The sequence below is a fragment of the Malaya genurostris genome, chromosome 1 (genome assembly GCF_030247185.1).
Source record: "Malaya genurostris strain Urasoe2022 chromosome 1, Malgen_1.1, whole genome shotgun sequence".
Lineage (NCBI taxonomy): Eukaryota > Metazoa > Arthropoda > Insecta > Diptera > Culicidae > Malaya > Malaya genurostris.
In genome coordinates this window covers 68,209,757-68,234,434 of record NC_080570.1, presented here as the reverse complement: position 1 = coordinate 68,234,434, position 24,678 = coordinate 68,209,757, and the positions used below count along the sequence as shown (strand labels likewise).

Below are 24,678 nucleotides of genomic sequence, written 5' to 3'. Positions count from 1 at the left end.
ATCGCACCGACACAAAAACACCTTTCGTCCCACACTGCGTCAAGCTACAAATTGGTTTATTCTGTTTTGGAGCATTTTTGCCGTATTAACTTTTTACGATTTTGCTTTTTATCGGCTGAGCCGAATCTCAGTGCTCCATCGTGATAGGGACAAATGTGCGGGTGGAGAAACGCACGCCAGCACGTCAGTCTGCCAGCCAGCCAGCCAGCCAAGTAGGCAGGCAGGCCGGCAGGCTGGGTATTTGGATGCCGTCAGCTGTACACATACATGCTTTATCTCCACAAAAGTGACTGTCAAGAACAGTAACCGTGCAAGCCAGCGGCGGAAGCAACGATTATAAAGTGAAACAGACTCAAATGGCGCCAATAAAAATCTCGTTTAGCCGTCTAGATTGATTCGGGCGCAAAATAGCTTTCCGGTGGAATTGGGGCGTTTGTCTTTTCTTCCCCGAGTTCTGCTATGATGGATTACGTGTTTTCTGTGCTTTATCTTCAAGATATCTGATGGGTGGAATGTTTCTGGGAAATTTATTGATTGGCTGATTAAATTGATGGTGTGGTCGATTCTGCATGGGAAGTTTACTGCTTTTGAGGTATTATGTATGTAGATCATAAGGGTGTTTTTGTAATGATTCAATTAAACCAACCAAAACTGTGAACGATGCAGGACATTCCAAACTATTAAGGTGACCATGGAAGCGAACCACAAATGGCAACCAAGAAACCGCCTACCCTTCCACTCCACCTTTCGCTGTTTTGTCTTGCTCTTGATGTAAACAAACACATTTTGTCGTGAATACGACTTACTTTACTATGGGGCGCCTTTTCAAAATTTACCCTCTGAGAGAGTGATAAGTTTTTGATCGTGAATATCTCTTGTTGTATCTAACGAATCAACATAATTTTTGCTACATGCCATCGGAAATATGATCACAATTTTATGATAAAATTTTCAGTTGTGTGACATAATCTCAAATAATTCAAAATTAAACTTTTCTGAAATGTTTGGTATAAACGAGAATCAAAGAGGATAATTCATAAGGCGCGTTTGCCTTTCTCGTATTTTTAAAGCTCATAGCTCTAATTACCAATAGAATCGAAATTTTTTAACCTCAACGTGTATAGCAAAAGCATTGAAGTATTTCAATAGTACACTATTGAAAAACCTGTCTCATTTGACCCATGTCAACACCAGCCAATCAGAACGCGTTCTGAGGAAGAGAACAAAATATCTGCTGCTGTACAACAAATCGTTCGAGAAAAATGTTCCGAACAATGCTTAATATCGTAGTGAGTTCCACAATTTGGTCCTTCTGAAAGGCAGAAATGAATCCCGTACAGCACCCTGATAGTTTCTTCCAATGAAATGCAAATCCGAAATTAAATAATCGAAATTAAAATTCTATATGCTGCTATTTTTATAGCCGTTAGGATCGCACATTAGTGAAAAAGCTACAAACGAAACCATGTAAAAAGAAACCCCTTCACAAAAATTGGATCAGTTTGGATTCTATCGCCACTGCGAGCAGATGTATTGTGTGTCGTTTGTAAAACTAGTTTCGCTTCCGACAAGAGCGATTACGTCACAGCTGCTAGTCGTTTGCATTCATGAAAAAACAACGAAAAGAGGACAACGGTGGGGAGCATCACACAAAATCAGCCGTTGTAATGGCTCTAAAAGTACTATTAGGATTTTTTCTTCTCAAATCGAAGATAAAAATCCTCAGTTTAGTGCAAATCTAGAGCTGTTTGATTAGATTTGTGCACTTTTCGTTGTTTGTTGGTCGTGACAATTCAATGCACTTTTCAGTGCTACAGATCATTACAGTTGCCACGTATACAGATTAATCCGGGATTTCATTATAAAATCCTGTACGGGTTATTTCATAATATTTGTGTTTTAGAATGTTTAATGTAACTAATCTGAACTTTAGTTTAGGTACATTGTTTCAAATTCTAGTAGTGAAAAAGGGGAATGCTTGTATAATTCATACAATTGATCAACTAATTGATATTCAGAAGTGTTAAGGCACATGCCAGTTGTTTTCGTATTCACGACATCCAGTTATATCTTTAACATTACCCACTCGCCTTTTTTTCTACGCGTAGGGGTAAATATGTTGCGTAGAATTGCTACTGCAATTTGGTGACATAATCACTCATCGTATTGATGTATGTTTATGATAAATTATCAACTCTGAAGATTGATTTGTGCGAAACTTTTTCGGACCTTTATTAGAAGGTTTCTTCTTAGAATGTTATTATTTTTCACTGCTGATTATAGCTCTGTGACATAAGTAAGCTTTATGAAAGTCTTTTGAGTTGTTCTTCACCGGTAAACTTATCCTCTGATCTAAACATTTTATTATAAAACTTTTGAATAACTCACATTTCTGGTTTTGAAAAGTTTACAAATATTCACGATAAAAAGTTTGCCGGCCTGCTTTAGTATTGGTAATACCACCCTTTTATATTGGCAGTGATGCCATACATAATTAGAGAAAAAAAAACTTGCAATGCACTAAAAATGGCATTATTTTCAATTAGTCGCACGTTGATATAGTTAGAATTACGGATCAAAATTACTTTCGTACGTCACCATCTAAAATTTTAATTTAAAAAAAAAAACGATAACATTTGCCTAATTTCCATTTCAAACACTGCTTCCCCTCCTAGTTGTCCGCAACCCTGTTGTCTTATTTACTGTCGCTATGGAATGCAAAAAAACAAACAAACAGTTCAAGTATTGCAATCTTTTCAAAATGTCTCGTCCATCTAAGAAAAATAAAGCAGCGCTCATTCGCGAAAATCAGTAGCAAAATAGATGGAATACGTTGACAGAGTGTGTTTTGGGTAGTGAGTATGTGCGGGACTCATCAGTTCAAACAGTGGAAGAACTGCCAGAAGTGCCAGTTCAAAACAATACCACAGAATTTAGAAACTGTACTGGTCAATATATGAAATTAATTATATCTTCAAATTTGCATGATAAATCTTTTCAGAGCAGATAGCCGATTTATCATCAAGCCCTCTCGTCAAGTGCCACTTGACTGTTTTCTGGGTGAGGTTGTTTCCCTATCCGAAAACGATGATGTTGTCGACAAAATGGAAAATGTAGAATTTGTTGGTTTGTATTTTTTGGATATGTGCAACAGAGTTTGTTCTGATTTCGTGTGGTATTACCATACTTAGGGTAACAGAGGTATTTTGGCCCACTTTAGGGCTGATTTTATTTTGGCCCACTTTGAATAAATATCCACCAAATGTTGTAATATCTACGAAAAACCCTTCCGCAATAGGTAATTTAATGAGTTTACCTTCAAATTTATGTAACATGAGTTACTTCACATCAATTAAATCCGATAAAATCGATAAAGCTTGTTAGGTGGGCCAAAATATATGAAGTGGCCAAAATACCTCTGTTACCCTAATCCATCAATGTAAAAGCTTCCTTTTTACTTTGTAATGTAAAAAAAATGCCAAGAATCAAACGAAGGCAAATAGTAAACTATTTTCTTTGGCACAATCATTATATTCTTTTGGTCGCATGATTGCAATTTGTTAACTCCAGAATTAGCATGAAGATGAGATAAGTCCACTCTGTTCTGCTAGGTGATTTGAATAGTTTCAATGCTTACATTTTGTTCTTGAAACTATATTCCTTTCAGCACACAAATATTATTATTTCATTCTTCTTTACTCACAAATGCTATTACTATATGAAAAAGAATTGTTTCATTTATTTTTCTTGGCTTCTGTCCACGGGCACCTTAAAGGATAGTACATTTTATAAGGCTCAAATTATTTTACATGCAAATTGGAAGTACATTTAAGTAGGCACGTACAGAGAGAGAAGGTCCAAGTGGTCCTGGTTCCTTCCGAAATCGGTCACATTCATCGGTTGGTTTGATACCTACTATTTATACATTCAATTTTTATACATTTTGTTAAACTCAATTGAAGCCTGTTTCCCTTTTTCACTACTTGTAATATGAGCAATTGATGCAAGACTTATTTCAGCTTTTTGACTACTATTTTTGGTATCGGACTAGCACAGTAAATCTGTATGGTCTTAAACTAACCAGAGCTTAATTTTAGAACAGACTTTAGTACTGTTTCAAAAAGTTTTTGGGGTCTCCGTAATCTCAAGTGTAAATTTAAATTTTTAACACTCATCACTCTAAAAATCCGGATCCGAAGGTTGGATTGAAATAAAATTTCATGGAGACCGTTCAGACCATATAAATTTTCATTTGATCCTAAGCTTATTAAAATCGGTTTTAATTTTCATTAGGCCAAAGCGAATTCATTTTATCATCCACAAATTCAAAGATTAAAAATATTTAATTTTACTATTCCAGAAAAATAGAGATGAGATCCCTTTGTTTAGGAGTTGCTAGCCACTACTTCCGGTACTTTGGAATGTGAATTGGAACCCGTGAGCCAGTATAACTGAAACCACTTAGTTTGGCCATCGACTAATAAGACTTAGATATTGCAAAAGTTTGAATACAGTTTCGCAAAATTTCTGCATGCTTTGCATAGTCACAACGACGGTTGGAAATTTGTAATATTTTTCGACATATAATTCCAAAATCGTAATAAATATTTTTTTAATATCGTTCATTTTTACTCTACTCTAACCTAATTGTGGTCGTTACAACAATCCACAAAACTTGTGATGATGCCATATATTCTGAGATTATTTACATTCCTACTTTCCATGACGACAATTCACAGCATAGAGTAGCATAGTCGATTCGTGGAGAATGGAAAACATCTTCTAAAATTATAGGTCATATTAGTATATAGATGGTCATACAAATTTACTTTGACTATACTGGTTTCGGATTCAGGTTCTGTAAGTAGGGGTCTGAAATTCCAAAACGAAACTCACACAAAAATTTCACATATATCAATTAACGTTTGAGTACAAGAAAGCCAAATCAAGTGAGCGAGGGTGATGCTTAAGTTGTAATTAAAACCTAAACCGTTGATTTTAACCATGGTAGCGATGCTCATGTGTTTCATGTAAGGCTAATACTGTTTTTTTTCTGATTTTTGGTAGTCCTCCGAAAGAATACTATGCCGATCTCAGAGAACTGACATTATGATTTTTCCATCCCATTGAGACGCCATTCGTCTATTGTTAGGTAATCATTCTGTTCTCTGGCGTATAATAATAGATTCAGCCAAACATGTACTCGAAATGCGCTTGCGTTCGTTGTTGTTGTTGTCGTTTATTGGCTGCTTTAACCACGTTTGGGTCGTTTACCGCACCCAAATTAAATATTTACATATAGAATTACATTAGCTTATCTAACATAGTATGAAACATTTATACCTTATGATCATAAAAGAACCGGAATTTTCATTTTAAAATTCCCGCGCTTGTCCAATCGGTAAACTTTTATTCTCTCAACGTTGGCAACACTTTTATACACATTCTGTCAAATTTTGACGCATATCGTACGATTAGTTTTTGTTTGGTGTCTATACAAAGAAGTTGAAAAAATTTCGTATGGCGATTTTTATAATGGATGAAAATTCAGAACAACTACTTCATCGGCAATGAAGTTTTTACCATCACGTAACTGTAAAAACCTCTATCTTCCGTTTTATTCTACAGGATCAACAGCCCCAGATTATTTCTCAAACTTTTTTTCGTTTCTGTTTTTGATTTCGGGAGTGGCCAGGGTCCCTCGGCTTCCCCCCTTTCTGGGTACTTGGCTGTCGGTAACATTTAAAATATTGGAACCGTTGAATCTTATGAAATAAAGTATCTCACTGCTAGGTGGATTAATCACGTTTTTCAAGTAAACTACAATAATTTTTTTCATAACAGTAAATTAGGTTAAATGACATAATTTTTATTACATTTCAGTTCATCAATCAAATCGTCAGGACATCTGAGTGACAGTTGCCCTCAATTGAAACATTTCGATCTTCAAGTAGTAAAATATTTGACGCCATCTTCTTCGAACAAATCATCTAGTGAAATATTGAACAAGTGAAAGCGATTTCATTATGCAGTCAATTGGATCATATTGTTGAAAATAGATTCTTTGTTTCTCACGAATTTCGGGTGGGTGTCACTGTTACCTCGGTAACCTCCCCCTTTCAAGCTCCTTTATACGGCGGCATATTGAATTTAGATTGGTGATGAAATTGAAAGTAACTGTTGAGTGAAGCTACATAACCTATTGATACACATAACATATTGCCGGTAAGTAAAGACTATCAATCAGCATCTCAAGGAACAGTATTTGGGAACGAAATAAAATGATTTGCTACGTCATAGGCTAGCTTCGCATTCCAATTAGTTCATTTCAGCAAATGATCCGACTGTATTACAAAGGTAATTGAAAAACCCATGACAGAGCCACCAATTCTGCCAAGAAGAAAGAAAGTCTCTTTTTCAGTTTGTCTAACTGATCCATCACACGCACCCCCGCACGCTATTCTATTGAGCCTCTAGCTTCGACTGGATATCACACCGAAGAAACCGAATAGAGCCTAGGATTTTCCCTTCAGTAGACCATGTCAAGAAGAAATGTAACGAACCGATGTAATTTCGTTTGTACAATGTACGTGTATCAATTTTGATCGACCTCGACGGCTCGAAGGCTTACAAACGACTGTCTGACGGTGGCTGGGAGAAATGTCGCAGCAGACTGATGTCTTCACCAGAGTACATGGTTTAAGCAATCGACAGAATTGTTCGAACAATTACATTGATGTACCCAATTAATTTACTTCACGCAGAACAAATTTGACTTGATTTCAACAATACTGCTAGTTGTTCTTGTCACAAAAGCAGTTTCAGCTCGATTTAATCTACACTTTGAACGAATTAATCACTCCCGGGAAGAAGAATTCTGATTGTAGCAAGTACAAATTTCGAAAGTTTGGTATTCAGGATAGCAGGATACAGGATACAGAGATCAAGTGACTTCAAAACACCATTGGTTGCGTCGTTGTTCTCGTCTAGGAAAACTATCTGTCATGTCGATCGGAAGGATTGTCATATGCATCACTCGTGTGATTCCTGCTGAGGCATGGATATCGTTTGATTTATATTCGATGCCAATGTTGGATGTTAAACGTTGTCTTGCCCTTAACTATTATTCCACATGAAAATCCTTTGTGTGGTAAGCAACCATAAATTGCATCACTATTTCTATAAATAATCTTATAGTAAAACGGAATTTAATTTCTGTCTCCTATGTCTTGCAAACATAGTTATAGCATCCCCATAAAACTATCTCTTGCAGTTTTATTGAGTATGACACGGTAATAGTATTATCAATATCCTGATGGACAACATCCCCAGCCATTGAATACTAGGTAGTCCAATAAAAAACTTCAAACCCACATGCTCGCCCGAACCGTCAACCTTCATATAAGGAACGGGGCATAGAGGAAAAACTAGCGCACTGCATAAACTGCCAGTCGGTAACTCGCTGGGTGCTGATTCTACGAAAACGGAGTCACAGGTGAAGATTTTTATTTTCGATCGGGTACGGGTCGGGTTCGGGTTTGAACAAATGTTTGCCCGAACTACTGAATGAAATGAAAATATTGCAGTTTTTTTCTAACAGAGCTGCAGATAATTTTTAGGCATTTGACATTTAAATATGATTTCGAGCATATGGCCCCCAGAACTATTTTTCACAAAGGTCATTCTGAAGGTCCACTTTTTTAAGCATTTGAGAGCGTATTTCAACAATAACACGTTGAATATTGGTTTCCAGAGCATAAATCGTTGCTGGTTTATCCACATAAACCAATGCACAGTAATCCGAAACGGGAAATTAGCGTGACAAAAATATTTTCACTATTAAATATTAGTTTTTTTTAGGTTGGTGTCTTCACAAAAGTTGTTTGTAATCAAATGGCGCTCCTTTTTATGAACATTTTACTAGGGTGGTCCTCACTTAAATTGAAATCTGATATCTAATTTTCTTAATTGAACTCAAAAATGTTTTTTTTGTACAATAAAGTTGTAGGAAATTTCATTTTGTTTATTTGTTTCTTATGATTCATCCGACATAGTTTGTCTTAATGAATCAAAATTAATGAAGTAAGTACACTAAAATTAATTTTCACGATACACAATATGAAAAAGGTCAAGTAGACGTTGATGAAACACACGGGACGACACATTAAAATCGAAATACTGGAAAAACTCGTTGAATCTCGTACAGACAGAGCGAAAAGATTCGTGCTGTCCATAAACCTTATTCCTTGATTCCAGGAGCAGAAAGTTGCGTTGACGAAGTGATCTTTCCGGTGCGTAGAGATTTAACCGCATTAGCAAAGGTGGGCAGTCAATATCCCCCAAAAGCAGTTTAGCAGCAAATGTAGCTTGAGCAATGATTCGTCGCGTTTCCAATGGATCAAGATTCAATTGACGACATCGATCGGTATAGAGCGGTAAATTCATGGGGTCACGCCACGGTAGCAGTCGCAGAGCGTATCGCACAAATTTTCGTTGAAGAGCTTCAATCCTAGTTTTCCAGAGAGCATGGTAAGGACACCATACCACAGCGTTTGACTCGAGTATAGAGCGTACAAGTGAGCAATACAAAGATCTCAAACACAACGGATCCCGAAACTCTGAGGCAATCTTCATGATGAAACCGAGTTGACGATTGGCTTTGGCTAAAATTTCGTCATAATGAAGTCTAAAAGTCATTTTTTGATCCAGAATGACACCAAGATCCTTTATATTCTCCACTCGTGTCATGGATCTTCCCGCAATGAAATAATCGAATATGACAGGATCGTTTTTACGATGGAAGGAGATGATACAGCATTTCTCGATACTTAAACATAAATAGTTTTTTGAGCACCATTCAACGTACGTTTGAATCATTTCCTGTAACTCAATGCAATCCAGGAGACATTTGACAACTTTAAAGATTTTTGTGTCATCGGCATAGGAGAGTCTGCATTCCGGTGGTAATAGTAGCAGAAAATCGTTCATGAAAATCGAAAACAGCAACGGCCCAAGATTACTGCCTTGCGGAACTCCGGACAGGTTTGAGAAAACTTCTGATGTCGAGGAGCCAATTTTTACACTGACATAACGGTTTGTTAGGTAGGATCTGAACCATTCCACGCAAATCGATGAGATTCCCAGTCGTTGCAATTTTGATAGAAGAATTCTATGATCCACTCGGTCAAATGCTGCTTTGAGATCCATATACGCTGCGTCGATTTGCCATCCGCCTTCCATACTCTGCACACATTTCGAAGTGAACAACATGAGATTAGATGACACCGAACGTTTCGGATAGAACCCATGCTGCTCGTTATTTATGTAGTTCCTACAGCTAGCAAAGAGGGAATCGTTCACAATAATTTCGAACAGCTTTGAGCAAGCACACAAAGACGTTATTCCTCGATAATTGGAGACATTGCGTTTATCACCTTTTTTGTGCACAGGAAACAGATAGGAGAACTTCCATCGAGAAGGAAACTCACATTGTAGAGTTGAAAGGTTAAACAGTCTTGCTAGTGGATAACTGAGAGCGCCTGCACAACGCTTCAGCACAGATGAGGGAATACTGCGGGTCCAGCAGCGAACGACAACTTCAATTTGTTCAATGCGACTCTAACCATTTCTTCGGTTACAAGCGGAATATTGAAATTAAAAATATCACGAGGCACATCTGTGACTGCTTCGTCTATTTGCATCAGTGTAGCAGAACTTTCGTTGAATGTTTGTTTAAAATGACGGGCAAATAAATCGCACTTTTCCTTTTCGTTGCGGGCCGTTTCATCGGTTAAGTACATAGAATGCGGAAGGCCAGCCTCTCTCCTTTTTGAGTTAACGAAGGACCAGAAACGTTTAGGGTTTCGACGAAGATTCATTCCAATACGTTTAATATAGCAACGATATAGAAAAATGTTGTAACGGCGATACTGTCTAGTTACTGTATTCAGTTGTTGTTTGATGTACTGCGAACGAGTGTTACAATATTTTCGTAAGGTGGCAGAACGTGTTCGCTTAAGAGCACGTGAACGTGGATTAGACCACGGCGGTTTTAGCGGTGGACGACTAGCTGGAACAGCGTGAGAAACAACACTTTCTACAACATCGCAGCAACATTCAACAGCGTAATTGACATTAGCAGTCCTTTCAATGAATCGCCAGTCGATAACGGAAAGTAGATCGTTCAGTTCGGCAGAATCGACTCGACGAAAGTCAAGAGAGAATGAGATAGATGGTTCGTCGTACTCAATTGGCGTTGGTATCCTAAACTCAACGCCTAGAGCGGGATGGTCCGCGTCAAGGTCAATCAGTGGCTCAACTGGCGAGAAAACGTTTATGACCGGTAAAGCGACATCATTTGCGAGTATTAAATCTAACAGACGATCGTTTCGATTCAGCAATGTATTAATCTGGGTAAATCCATTCAGGTTGAACCCATCGAGAAGAGCGCTGCAGGCAGTCGGAATTTGCGACAGCAGTGGATCAACGAAAGGTAATCCGCCTTCAGGACAACACCATCGTAAACCGGATTGATTATAGTCACCGAACAATAGCGCAGGAGTGCGGGGGCTTAATCGGAAAGATATCGAACTCAAGGATTCTATGTGCTCATTGATACTCACCGAGTCGTTTTTACGATCAGGGGGCAGGTAGATTACTCCGATGCTAAGCGAATCTTGTGGGATTTCAACCAATACCCATAACTGCTCAAGCGATACAGATATGATTGTTTGACCAATTGAACTGCTAAATTTTTTCGATACTGCGATCAGTACGCCTCCTCCGCGTGTTTTGTGGCTGTTCAGCGGGGAGCGATCACTCCTGTAAACAGCATACAGGTGACCGAAGAGTTGCTCAGAGAAAATTTTATCATTCAGCCAGGTTTCCGTTAGGACGATAATGTCGTATTCGGCATCCGAAACAGCTAGGAAGAATGCATCAATTTTTGTCCTCAATCCACGCACGTTCTGGTAGTAAATGCGTAAACCATTCGAAAAAGTAACACTAGAAAGCGAAAAATTGTCAAGTACAGCGGGTTCTAGTAGCTCATTATACTCGCCTGGAGTAGCATGTCGGAAGCCTTCTCTACCATCACCGACCACAGGACCGGGACGATGACGATGATGGATGTCTTCGGAGAGCACGACTGGGTGGAGTGGTAGGGAGACTTCCTTAGTGCTTGTTACTGGGTGTCCCGGATTCGAGGCTGCGACGACGATGGTTGAGGAGTGCCGTTGTCTAAAGGGGTCGTAAGTGCTCCTTTTTCAGCAGTACGCACTTTAACGTGATCGACAAATTCGCGAAAGAGAAGTCCACTGGGCCAGGTCGATGCGTCAAGTGATTGTTCTTTTAAAGATGGGTGTAGTCCGACTTTAAACGATATAAACGTCAATTTGGTTGGATCCGCATCTTTTGGAACAAGCCGTACGACATCGACAGCGTCAGATACATCGAGACAGCGAGAGACAATTTTTTGCACATCTTCAACGATCACCAATGGTTGAAATCCAGATAAGTGGAGCCAAAATTTGTGTGATGCTACTGGAGAAACAATGAACGGAACAGATAAATCGCTCAGATCGATAGATTCGGTTCCATGTACAGCAGCATCTTGCGCGGGTGTCCATTGTTTCCACGGCGACGTTTTACTCCTAATTTTGGCCAGCCGCTTGTGTTCATAGAGTTCGCTTATTTGCTAAATTTTCGACTTGCTTGCCAAGCGCTTCGATCAGATCGAAAAGTTGGCGAACCTGAGCAGAAAGACTATCAAAATTCGTTGGATGGGACTGCTCTGAACCTAGCACATCCTTGATGTAGGAAGACACACTACGGCCGTTCAGTTCAGTTTTACATTTGGAGTACATTGCTTTTCCTTGCGTAAACAGATCCCTGTTTGAACGGTTATTAAAACCACAGCATTGCTGGCTGATGTGAAAGAATGCATCACAAAAACCACATCGCACTGGTTCCAATTCGTTGATCAGCAAGTGGCATTCTCCGCAAAGCTTTTTTTCCTTTTTTTGTTTTGTTCTGGTTCACCAAACACACAGCAGCACGTAAAGGAACAAAAGAAGAGGTACTGGTTCTAACAATCAGTGTGGCGCCAAAACAATAAAAACTTTATCCGAATTGACGGCAAATAGCTTATGAACAGGCTCAAACTCGATGCACACTCCAATGACCGGTTTTGTAAAATACACTTTCGAATACGACTAATATCGAACAAAATCAATATGCTTAAGAAAACACGCCAAAAATCGTAAAAAACCTAGCATAGAAAAACTAACGATGTTTCAGCACACAAGTGTTGCCAAAAAAAAACTTTGCTGAAAAAAGCACCTCTCTAGCTTTTCATTTGATCGAGTTACATCAATTTTCCCGATAAAAAGTAGGGTGGCTCCTGGAAAATCACTTTTTTTATTCTAACTTTTTTGTGAAACATTCTAAGGAAAAGTTGTCTGCAGAAGAGTTGTTGTACTAATCATTACGCACAATTTTGCTCAACCAAGCTTTTTCATATGAGCTACCAGTAAAAAGTTATGATTATGTTTTTATCAAAAACTAGTCAAGCTTCAAATATCAATATTCATTAGATGCCAGATCGATAAAAATGTACCCTATGCGGTTCCTGGAAGGTCATAATATGAGTAAAAATTTAAGAGAAAATTAGAAGGGTTTTATTTTTTTAATTTATTTAAATTAGTGTATTCCTTCAATAAAATCAAAAACATTGCATAACTCTTAAACGCCTTAACATATCAACATACTTCCTTCAGCAAAATAATAGTAACAAATTAGTTCTACAAGTGTTCCATACATTTTCTATTCGAGAAATGAGACACACACAAAACTACAGCCGACAAAGAAGATGTTTTACCTTTTTTTATATATATAAAAAATAGGTATAGAATTCGCTCATACTTTAGAAAAATTTTCCGATGCCGAATGACATATACCAATCGATTCAGCTCGACCAACTGAGCAAATGTCCGTGTGTGTGTATGTGTGTGTGTGTCTGTATGTGTGTTGTCAACTAAGAGGTCGAGATCTCAGAGATGGTTGGACCGATTTTGATCAAACTAGTCGCAAATGAAAGGTCTACCCGTCACCCAGAACGCTATTGAATGGTTTTGAGATCGAATGTTTACTTTTTGAGTTATACGAAGTTTTATTTCAAAATTTTCAGTTTTTTGACAGTATCTGTCACAAATGACCTTGAAAACACAATATGTTTTCAGACTTAGATTTCGCACGCTAATAGCTATCGAACAAGCCATAGTTTGTTAAAATCCGTCTATTTTTAACGGTGATATCGAAATTTTTGTGTAAACGACTTTTTCCCCTATTCCAGCAGTAGAAGTTTTGAGCGCTGTATGACAAAGAAATGCTTGGGAGCAACGGAAAACACGATATTTTATACTGTGACATACAATTGTTTCTAAGTACCAAAAAGACTGTGTACAGCATCCTTTTTCATGACAATTTGCCTTGGATCGATTTTAGCACGGTTCGTTTTTGGCAACATAATCGTTCGAATATGACATATATAAACCATATAATTTTCGAGTTGAAAGCAATTCCATAACTATATTGTTTTAAACTACTTACAGCAATAAATGCTGGAAGAACATAACAGCCATATACCATTCGAATCAGTTCGTCGAGATCAGAAAATGCGTGTGTGACAAATAATTTCACTCAATTTTCTCGGAAAATTTCTTTTCTACTAATTCAGATTCATATGAAAATTCGTTTGCTCCCAAACAAAGTTCCTGAATTATGTTTGGTTCCGATTTCTGGTTCAGGATGATATGTGAAACGAAATCAAAATTGTGTAACTCATTTTTCTCGTAGATTGCTAAACCGATATAAGATTCAAATGAAAAGTTTCAAGATTCTATAAAACATCTTGCTTTTCAGTCATATCCAACTTCCGGTTTCAGGGATACAGGATGATTAGTATAAAAATGTCTTTTCCACATAAACTAATCAGGTTTATCGGGTTAGCAGATTTGGATAGTCGACAACCAATTCGATATTCAGTTTTCGATTCAGAAGGCACCCAAAAATTTAATTCGTGCTACGATTCCTCAAAGATGTCTACATTGATTTTCAAACATTTTGAAACAAATGTAAACTATACAGCTACTCAGGTGAAAATCGATCATTTCTTCTTGTGCGTTGTATGGAAGCAGACGTCGTGGAAATTATTTAATCAACCACCAGCTTCGGAGAGTGCACCTTCTGTGTGATTAAAAACCTCAAACGCTCAGGTCGCAACTCTCATATGGACTTCAGTCGTCAGGTGGAGCAGTTGGCAATGAAAGTAGACCATTTGCGTGGTATAAAGCTTCAAACGCTCAGGTCGTACTTTCATTTGGACTTCAATCGTCGGGTGCTGCAGCCGTCAATAATGAGAGCAAAAAGGTCTGCGTGGTATAAAACCTCAAACGCTTAGGTCGCAGAGCCAGTTGCTCTACGAAGAAGATCGATTACATCATCCTGTTGGTGGTCGTTTGCACTGGAGCAAAATACAACGGAAAATGGACAACAATGTGGAATCTTATGCAAAATCAGCCCTTCTAATGGCTCTAAATGTTACTTAAATAACTATAATGATTGCTTCTTTGTAAATCTAAAATTAAAATTAGCAGTGTAGTGCAAATCCAAGATAATTTGATGTTTTTGCAATTTTCACAGTGCTAAACTCACAACAGTGTTTAAAATAGTTTATATCCAATCAATGTTTAATATATTAGAGAATTATACAATTTGGCCCTTCTGGGATGCCAGAAATTAATCCCGTACAGCATTTTAATAGTTTCTTTTACTGAAATATTGACATCCGAAATGAAATAATCGATAGTCTCTAAGGTGCTATTTAGAACCATAATTTTATACCCATAGAATTATGTGAAATTTTACTTCACCATACTGTACACGGACCATTTTTCCATCAGTTGTAGTTTATAGTAAACTTTCTGCTGATTTGCCATATAAAATGCATAGCACCGACTCAGAAGCCACTCACTTCGAGCTGTCGTTGTCATCGTGTTAATTATGGTGCGATCGAGGAATCTCCAAGCGAAATACAAAGCTTGTTACCGCAAACGGAAGAAGTAGGAGACTCCAACAGAACACATATCAGTATCGCATTCACGGACAACAGGTCATCCTGGAAATAGATTACAGAAGTCAGCGGTATCCATCGGAAGTCAATGGTATCCATCGGAATTTGAACTAAACTCGTCACTCTCCATCACGAACGCCTTCTTAAAAGGTCACCACCATTATTTTATCATAAAGAACTATACTGGTTATTTCGTAATATTTGTGTGTCAGAATGATTTACACAATCGATCAACTATTTGATATTCGGAAGTATAAAGAAAGAGTGTCAGTTTTATTCGTATTCACGACATCCAGTTATGTCTCTGACATTACACACCTGTACTTTTTTAAATTAAAACCGATATAGAAGATGGCAATCCCGAAAAGCTTCAAAGTTGGATTAAAAACTGTTGTAATTTATTCGTCATATGGCCATACGAATCGGTTTGGGTTATGCTGGTTCCTGAATACCGGCTTTGGAAGTACCTTAAATTACCGTAAACTATAAAGTGGAACTTTCTTCGACATATCATGGAATGTTTAATCGATTATCACACTTTTAGATTCAAATTCGATCCGATTTGCAGTTTCGCCAGTACAGAGTAATGAGTGATTAAAATCTCAAATTGTCGCTTAAAACGACGGTCATTAAAATAATGTCAATGAAACTTAAACACCGAAGAATATTCATGCAAAAAACACATGCGGATTGATAAAAAAAGGTATCATCTCACTGCTAGGTGGATTAAACACGTTTTTTTTTTTCACAGTGACTGTAAACTGATCGTTGTAACTAGGAAATCATTACTAAGCCTGTTGACAATTTTGTTCTGTACCAATTCGACAGAGTTTTCTCGATACGCCAGTACGGTTGGATGTTGAGTTAAATAAAATCTCCTCACGAACTCAATTTCATTTAATTCTGAGATGATTATGGTCTGCACTGGTAGTTAAAGAAAGAATTCAGTTTCGACAAAACAAAATTCATTGAAAAAACTTTTGTGTCTTTGCAAAATTTTTCATCAAAAATAGAGCTGTGCGCCGATACGAAACATCAAAAGCAGCGGTAAACGACAATTTTTGACCGGCGGCAGCTTGGCGCCATGTACATAAACCTGCCGGTGGCACAATCTATTCTTAATCAATGATGGTAATTATTTTGTACATCGACTTTATATTTTCAAATAAGTTTTTTTTTCTGTGAAAAGCTCTAGTTAAAAAATTTGAAAAATTCTGCACTAAATAAAAATAGTATAAAACTTGTCGTCTACTCCACAATCGAATACGCTGTCCCCGTCCGGCGGGTTTGTGCTCGGACACACTGACTTAAGCTCTAGCGAGTTCAAAATAAAATTCTAAAAATGAACCTTTGGACGAGGACTAGTGAGGTCGAAGTAACATATTTGAAGTTTTTATAATCCAAAATGTCGAAATTTTGTTTTCCGAAAAATTTACAATAAATATATTTATCACAGATTCGACGAGTAGATTCGAGAAAACGAAGCTTGGAGCAGTAACTCGAAACCGGAACTTAAAAAATAACTACTGCCACACAGACAACAGTATTTTGTAAATATACATTTAATTTACATGCTCATCGGTGATAGTTTTCAATCAAATTATTAATGCAACTTATGTTTATTTCACAGTACTATTGGTTTACATGTTTCATTGTAAATGTAATAATGAAATGTATTTTTTCTGTGTGTGTTCTCAAGGCAAACTGGTTTATTACCCCTAGATATTTTGCTCTTCCTACTTCCTATACAAATATACATTATTGCTGATTTCCCGTCATGTTTTATGATAGCACACTCGTAAAGCACACGAGTTTACACTCGAAGTTTGAAACAACCAGCTATGCGCCTCCATTAAAATTGTATTCAAACGGGTGGTGCACGGTATTTTTATTCCAGACGATTCCAGGACATTGTTAAGTGATTATACTGACTTTACAGTTACTGCAGTGTAAGGCATTAATATTTCTGAAATGCAAAGCAGTATCGTACCATTTGTTCAATGTTATACGCAATGAAAATGCGAAATTATGGATAAGTTTTGTTCATGTGTAAAATATGCTTTCACAAACAATCATACAAGATGAATTATCGTAAGATTTTCTCCTAGTTATAAAATAAGCATCGCAACCGCTTTCGGTGCAATAATTAAAGAAGTTCTCCACAGATGATTCTCATTTTTCGCTGTACCGAGGAGTGTTTCATTCACCCACGTATCTTTTGTGCTTATTCCGCATAAACTATTCTACTCATAAATGCAAAAGAGTATCAACTCTAGTTGGATTTCCCATGCTGACGGCGTTCCGATGCTTTTGTGAAAGGTATGCCATGTACTTAACTGTGCACATGAAATGGTATATTTTTGTTCGAGATGAGCAAATCGCTAGCAACATCCATGCACTACCGTGAGCCAGGAACAATAAGGAAAATAAACTTTTCAACGTGGATGCATTGCGAAATAATTCCGATACTCGCTGTCTACTTGTAAGGAAATTTACCCAAAGGCTGTGATCCAAAATAACAAGCACTTCCGGAAAGATTCACCACAAAAGCGCAATAAGGGTGAAAAACTATCTCGTTTTCACATGATTGATATGATAAAATATTTTCATGTAGCGTACGACAGTCTCTGACTTCCAATATGTTGCTCGGATCGACCTTAAAAAAACATTGCAGTTTCGTACCGATTGTGTTGACATTAAAAATTCAGCAATTACTCACACTTGATTTCATTTGAATTTGTAGTAGAAGTTAAAAGAGGCAGAAGCAATGATATTTAAAAATGCTCTAGTTGAACGCTTATTGTTCTCGATTGCTTGAATAATAATAGTTATATCTAATTCTTTGATATAAATTTGTAGTCTCGAAATTATTCATTCAGGCAATAACAGATGGATTGAACAACTAACGTGCCAATGAAATTAATTCAACTAAAAATTCTTGTGATCCTCCGGAGAACTGTTGAATTAGTCGGTTTCGTCTTTCGGTTCCGGAATTACAGAGTAATAAGTGATCAATAATAAAAGTGAACCATAATAAAAGTTATGACGCATAAAAACGCTTAAACTGGAATAATTTGCAGATTGGACGATTTTAGCAGTCGAATATGTTGGACTTTGGAAACGAACATTTTTACGATTTTTTCTAGGTGTGCATCTCTTTATATCTCATTTGATTCTGAACATCAATTTACTTTGAACTGTTAAGAACTACTTTTCAAGTTTCCTCGAAGTTTGCAAACATCTTTCATAAAAATGGATAAAATCAGTTGTGACGAACAATTCGCTTTTCAGAATACAGGCACCAATCGGATACCGATATAGAGTGAGTGTTTTTTTTTTTGCTAAAAAAAACTCTATTTTGGATGGGAAATTAAAATAGTACGGGTGTGTAATGTCAGAGACATAACTGGATGTCGTGAATACGAATAAATCTGACACGATTTCTTTACACTTTCGAATTCGAATTGAAAGTTGATCGATTGTGTGAATTGCGAAACTTTCCTTCTTTTCACAACTAAAATTTTAAACGATTTTTAACGTCGATTATCTCATTTCGGATTTGCATATTTCATTGAAAGAAACTATCAGGATTCATTTCTGCCTTTTAGAAGGAATTCTCTACGATATTTAGCACAGTTCGAAACATTTTGCTCGAACGATTTTCGCACAGCGAAAAGTGCACGAAGCAAATCAAATTATTTTGGATTTTCACTAAACTGATGATTTCTACCTTCGATTTGAAAAGAAGTAATCTTAATAGTTCTTTCGATAACATTGTTGTCCACTTTTCGTTTCTTGTTTTCTTTCTCTCCAATGCAAACCATCAGCAGATGATGCAATCGTTCTTGCTTGATTTGAAACTAGCTTTGCGTACAAACTGACACATTCGCTCGCAGTGCCAAATGATGCGAAACTGGTTTAATGCGTCTTCTCGCCTCGACGACCGGAAGGCAAATGAGAACGACGTCTGCTCCATCCAAAGCACAAGAAGAAATAATCGATTTTCGACCACGGTTCCCCTTTTATAACGTTCAGCTGAAGATATGTGCCTGACTACCTCAAAATCGTCGTCCTTGCGCGAAAAACCCAAACAAAAGTAAAGAGTTTTCCGCGTAGTTTTAAAATTGTCAAAAAACCTAATTTTTGAGTTGTTTGTGATTATCTCACACTGTTTAAAATATTATCCTAAATTCCTGATCATATTATTGATGAAATAGTGAAAGAATTATGTTGCTGCCATTAATACAAGTCAAGATATTCACGATTAAGTTCTGCCCATTCTTCCATATAGCTAATTTTGAAAAGGCGCCCCATAGTAAAGTAAGTCGTATTCACGACAAAAAAATCAAATTATTTATTATTGCTTTATGCACATTTTGACTTCCTTTTCGCCAATATATGGATACAACACCAATAGAAATATTCGTCTTTTGAAGCAAACGAATCTGACACCAAATTTTTAACTTTTTCGATGAAAGCAAGTCGAAAGGGGCCAAGTCTGGTGCATACGGCGAATAGAGTAGCAGCTTCCAGCCAAGTATTTTGACAGTATCCTGAACTGGTTTTGCTCTCTATGCAAGTGCATTGTCATGTGAAAAAACCTCTTTGATTCAAATTGATCATTTGTTGTCTGTAACGATTAGTATTAACAGTTTCACTTGGTTTTAGAAGCTTAAAAACCACACCTTTATGATCCCACCAAACATAGAGCATTACTCTCTTGCCGAACTGGTCTGGTTTTGCAGCCGATGTCGATGGTTGTCTCGGATAGACACACACTGGAAAGAAATCCGTTACTGCTGTCAAAATCATGAAACCAATCATTTTAACTTATCATGAAATCATGAGCAATAACTCTCCTCCCATGAAAACTAATCATGGTTCGAAAATGCGTTACTTGAAGAATGTATTATTTTCAAAGCTCGTAACTCCAATTTTCTATCCGGATATCACTTTGAACCATGTGTCTCAAGTGATGTGAGAGATTGCTTAGTACATCAATGGTAAAGCATAAAGCGAGCATCGAAAAGCAAGACCTACTGAAAATATTAACTTGATCCTCAAGCATGTTCTTCATTTAATAATCGCGTTGTTTTACCCACCGGCTGATAGAGAATTAAACGTAACATAAAAATAAAGGTAATGAACCGACATCATAAGAGACTAAGCTTTTCATTAGACAAACATAAATGTTACATTTCGTTTGAATGTATTCTGACATATTAGATGTGACCGTTGTTGCTAAAATAATATTTCGAAAATAAGAAAAAAAAATTTGTTCAACCACTTTGATTAATTTGTTTCATAGGTATAACAACGCAAGCTGCATTGATTCACCTAAATATTTTAAATAGGACGATTTTGCAAAGGATGTTTTGCAAACATAAAAGGAAAAATCGATCCGCGATATTTGCTAGAATTCGACGTAGAGTTTCTATTTAAGAGGTTTGATTCACACGTGTTTTTTTCATGCAGTTCATTTAAGTGTTTAAATTCTGAAACACAAAATCAAAACTGAAGCAATGAACGCAAGTAAACACGTTATTTTAGGCGTCGTTTTTCAAAAAAATAATTTTTGTCATTGTTAATGATTCTGATTAAAAGAAGTTCGCCGTGCTTTTCACTGAATTTATGTTGCAAAAATTACTATCGTAGCAGAAACACGCATGAAGTTATACCCAACAACGTCAAGTGCGGTTAGATCAAAATTCAGTGAAATCAATCCAAATGGATCATGATTCGAGAAGTTTTAATCATGGTGTAAGGAGTGTATCGAAAAGTAGTTAGCAACATTGATTATTGAATAAAAAAGCGAAAAAAACATATTTTGACATCAGTTTTCGATATATTGTAGAAAAATTACATTTTTATGCATTTCACTGATTATATTGAAGAAAATCCTAGTTTCTGTGAAACGCTCGCACTTTGGACTTGACATTCTTCATTAAAATCTGCATAGTTACTTTTGTGACTTTCCTGGTGGCAGCTGTTCAGTTTTTTTAACTCCTGCATCCTGCATTGCCAAATACCTTTCAATTGGCCGAAGATCCGGGCAGTTCGGTGGGTTGATGTCCTTTTCCACGAATTGTACATTATTTTTTGACAACTACTGTAGAACGGAGTTGGCGTAGTGGGCTCAAGCCAAATCCAGCCAGAAGAGAGGAGGAGCCTTATGCTTTCTGTACAGTGGCAGCATTCTCTTCTTCAAACATTCTTCCTCGTACACCAGGTACAGGTACAAATTGCTTGCCAGACCAACACCTTCTGCCCAAACTTTACCATCGCCACCGTGGTGACAGCGTCGTCCAGGTTCTGGTACACCGGTTTCGTATAATATTGCGGTCCGGGCAGCGCTCGAGAGTCTTCCTAGGCGTAGGTTTCGTCGTCGATCAGGATGCATCCGTCTTTATTCTGTAGAATCCGGTTATACAGTTTTCGCGCTCTTGTTTTGGCCTGAACTTGCTGTACCAGGGACTTTTTCGGCACCTTCTGTTTCTTGTACGTTTTCAGGGAGTTCCGAACTTTGATCCGTTGAATCATCCCGATGCTGGTGTTGAACTGCTTGGGTTTTTCCTGATGTACTCAACCACTTTTAAGTCCCGGTCGGGCTGGCTGGGACCCGTTTTCCTACCGGATCGGGGCGAATCCTTCATGGAAAGGGTTCTTTCGCGTTTCCGGATCAATTCGACTCATCATTGAAACGATACACCGTACCGAAACCAATCGATTGCGCAGCTGTTATTGACATGTAAACAAACATGTCACCGCAAACACGCTCCATTTCAGAGTAATAACTGTTTGAATGTTGCTAACTACTTATCGATACACTTCTTATTATAATAACATGAAAATATATTTTTTTCCACAAATCATGACTCGTTTAGATTATTTCTAGAATCAAAATTTTGCCCGTGCCTGATTTTTTTTCGTTTAGGGTTCTTAAAATTATTCAGTTTTTGAACGGCAGTAACTAATTAGTTTTTTTTTTCGTTTTTCAATAGCTTTTCATTCGTTTGTTGTGCAATATTTAACATTACTACTTTTCACTTACTAGAAATATCATCTTCATTCAATATAGCTTGCAATTCAGCGTCTTCACTTTTTTATGATATTCCACGTTCGATGGACCTGGTAATACTTTATGGCGAACTTTGACTGCTGCTTTTAATCCACGGTGACATGTGTTAGTTCCATCGTTAATCATGACGCTATTAATGTAAAATACAACTGACGTTTTCTAAATTTAGGCGTGGTGTTGCTCTCACCTTCTCGATTGGCTCTTTGTGTTGTTGTGAGTGATATTTTGTGCGCTTTTTTTCGACATCTTTACTGGAAAAGTTAGGATTACGCAGTTCACTCTTCTAACGGTCACCGATGCATTCTGGTATCAGTTTCATCCTGATTCTGGTTTCCTAGAAGTCGTCAGATATCCCCCAAATACTTTTAAAACCATTTTATATATTCAAAATAGGGTTTCAATTCGATGATTCGTTCCCAGATGGTTTCATTGATTTGAACTAAAATTTGCAAAAAACATTGGAAAGCTGCTTAATGACATTTACAGTTTATTCATATTTAGCGGCAGATGACAACTGCCAAAGTTGCATATCAGCAAGATCCTACGAAAAGATAGTGATGGTGAGGAGGAGGGGAAGGGGGGGGGGGGCCCTTTATAATACTTTCCCCTATATCCACTATTATTCGATAGATCCCCCATCCTATTTGACATTATCTTTCATTAGAAAAAAGAATCCACATCAGGATAATCAATGATGAGATTCTGTTTGATGAATATTTCACGCGAAGAGAAATTTCTGATGAATCATGAATTAATTTTTTTTACGGGTATTAATTTTAACACCAGACGAAAAAGAAAACACTTATTTCAGCGTTATCAGAGCAGCTTAAAAGCGAGGTTTGGTCAGGTTAGTCCCACCTTTTTGACTGTAAACGTGACCAGAGCCAAATATTGACACGTATGAAAGAATCCAATCCAACAGTCTCAACTTCGTTTGTCCACTGTCGCATTCGCACATGATCGCAATCAAAACAAACGAAAAGTACTTCCGTATTTCACTTCATCAAACGATGGTATCAATACCAACAACATTCGTTTCCTTATGACAAGATGAAACCATAGTATATCATCTGTAGGTGAATTCATTTGAATTTTTATTTACACTCCTTCTTCAATATAATGAAAACGGGTCAGATGTGTCAAATATGGTAAATCAAAGTTTTTACACTCCAGTACCTGTGCTGAACTCTTTGTAAACAGAAACTATTACAGATACATGCACCAACAGATACAATTAGTCTCGATTCTCGAAGCCGAAGCCGAATTCCGAATACCGAAAATGAATGAAATCCTGAGTATACTAATTGTTTTCAAAACTTTAAACATCGTCCTCCAGCACCTATTTTTCGTATCCGTTCCGAAAATGTTCACACGATGATGTTTAACAATATTCGGTGCACAAATAAACAAATTAATAAATGAGGCGTCTTTTCAAAATATATTCAATTTTAACTACATACCGTCGAACATATGATCAGCAGTTTGTGATAATATTTCAGTTGACATAACCACAAATACATGGTTTCAACGAGTATCGAAGAGGAAAACTCATGACGCGTGTTTGCCTTTCTCGTACCCGCGATGACGGTTCCAAGGTGGTAAATTGTTCTTTGGGAAAGAACTTGGCACATTAACAGCGGTTTTCATTTCCAGTGTGCATCAGTTGAGTTCGTCAGAGCTTATTGAGAGCGCTTTGCTTTAAAATATCGCTGCGCAGTTAGGATTCCGAATTAAAGGCACCTACCGATTCCGCCTGGAATAGATTGTGTCGTCTGATTCGGAGCCATTTTTTTTGAGTATATACTAGAGATGGTCGGTTTTCGGGTATTTAATATTTATACTCGATACTCGACCCGAACCTAAACCCAATGGATACGGGTCGGGTTTGGATTCAGAAAAAAAATGTGCTTAAACCACCCCGCAGTGAGATGATACCTTTTTTATCAATCCGCATGTGTTTTTTGCATGAATATTTTTCGGTGTTTCAGTTTTCATGACATTATGCTAATGTCCGTCGTTTTAAGTGGCTATTTGAGATTTTAATCACTCATTATTCTGTAATGTCGAAACTGCAAATCGGATCGAATTTGAATCTAAAAGTGTTACAATCGATTAAACATTCCATGATATGTCGAAGTAATTTTCATTTTAGAGTTTAGTGTAATTTAAGGTACTTCCAGAGCCGATATTCAGGAACCAGCATAACCCAAACCGATTCGTATGACCATATGACGAATAAATTGCAATATTTTTGAGTCCAACTTTGAAGCTTTTCGGGATTGTCATCTTCTATATCGATTTGAATTTTAAAAATTCATCATGCAATTCGAGAATCGGAAGTCAAAATTGGATAAAATTGGATTTATTTTAATTTGAATATTTGTTTCTGAAATTCGATTAGGCTTTTTTTTGAGAAAACGATTGAGCTTTGAGAAACGGAATTTTAAAATCGGTATGGCCGTAGTCAGAT

General features: G+C 37.2%; 1 protein-coding gene across 1 annotated transcript; it reads right to left on the bottom strand.

Moving 5' to 3' along the window:
* Positions 1 to 9,551: 9,551 nt before the first annotated feature.
* LOC131426101 (uncharacterized) lies at positions 9,552 to 11,864 on the bottom strand. The gene is made up of 2 exons (XM_058588550.1): positions 11,713 to 11,864; positions 9,552 to 11,004 (listed from the first exon to the last, which is right to left on the bottom strand). The coding sequence occupies exons 1-2, from the start codon at positions 11,862 to 11,864 to the stop codon at positions 9,552 to 9,554; spliced, it is 1,605 nt and encodes a 534-aa protein (XP_058444533.1).
* Positions 11,865 to 24,678: the final 12,814 nt, after the last annotated feature.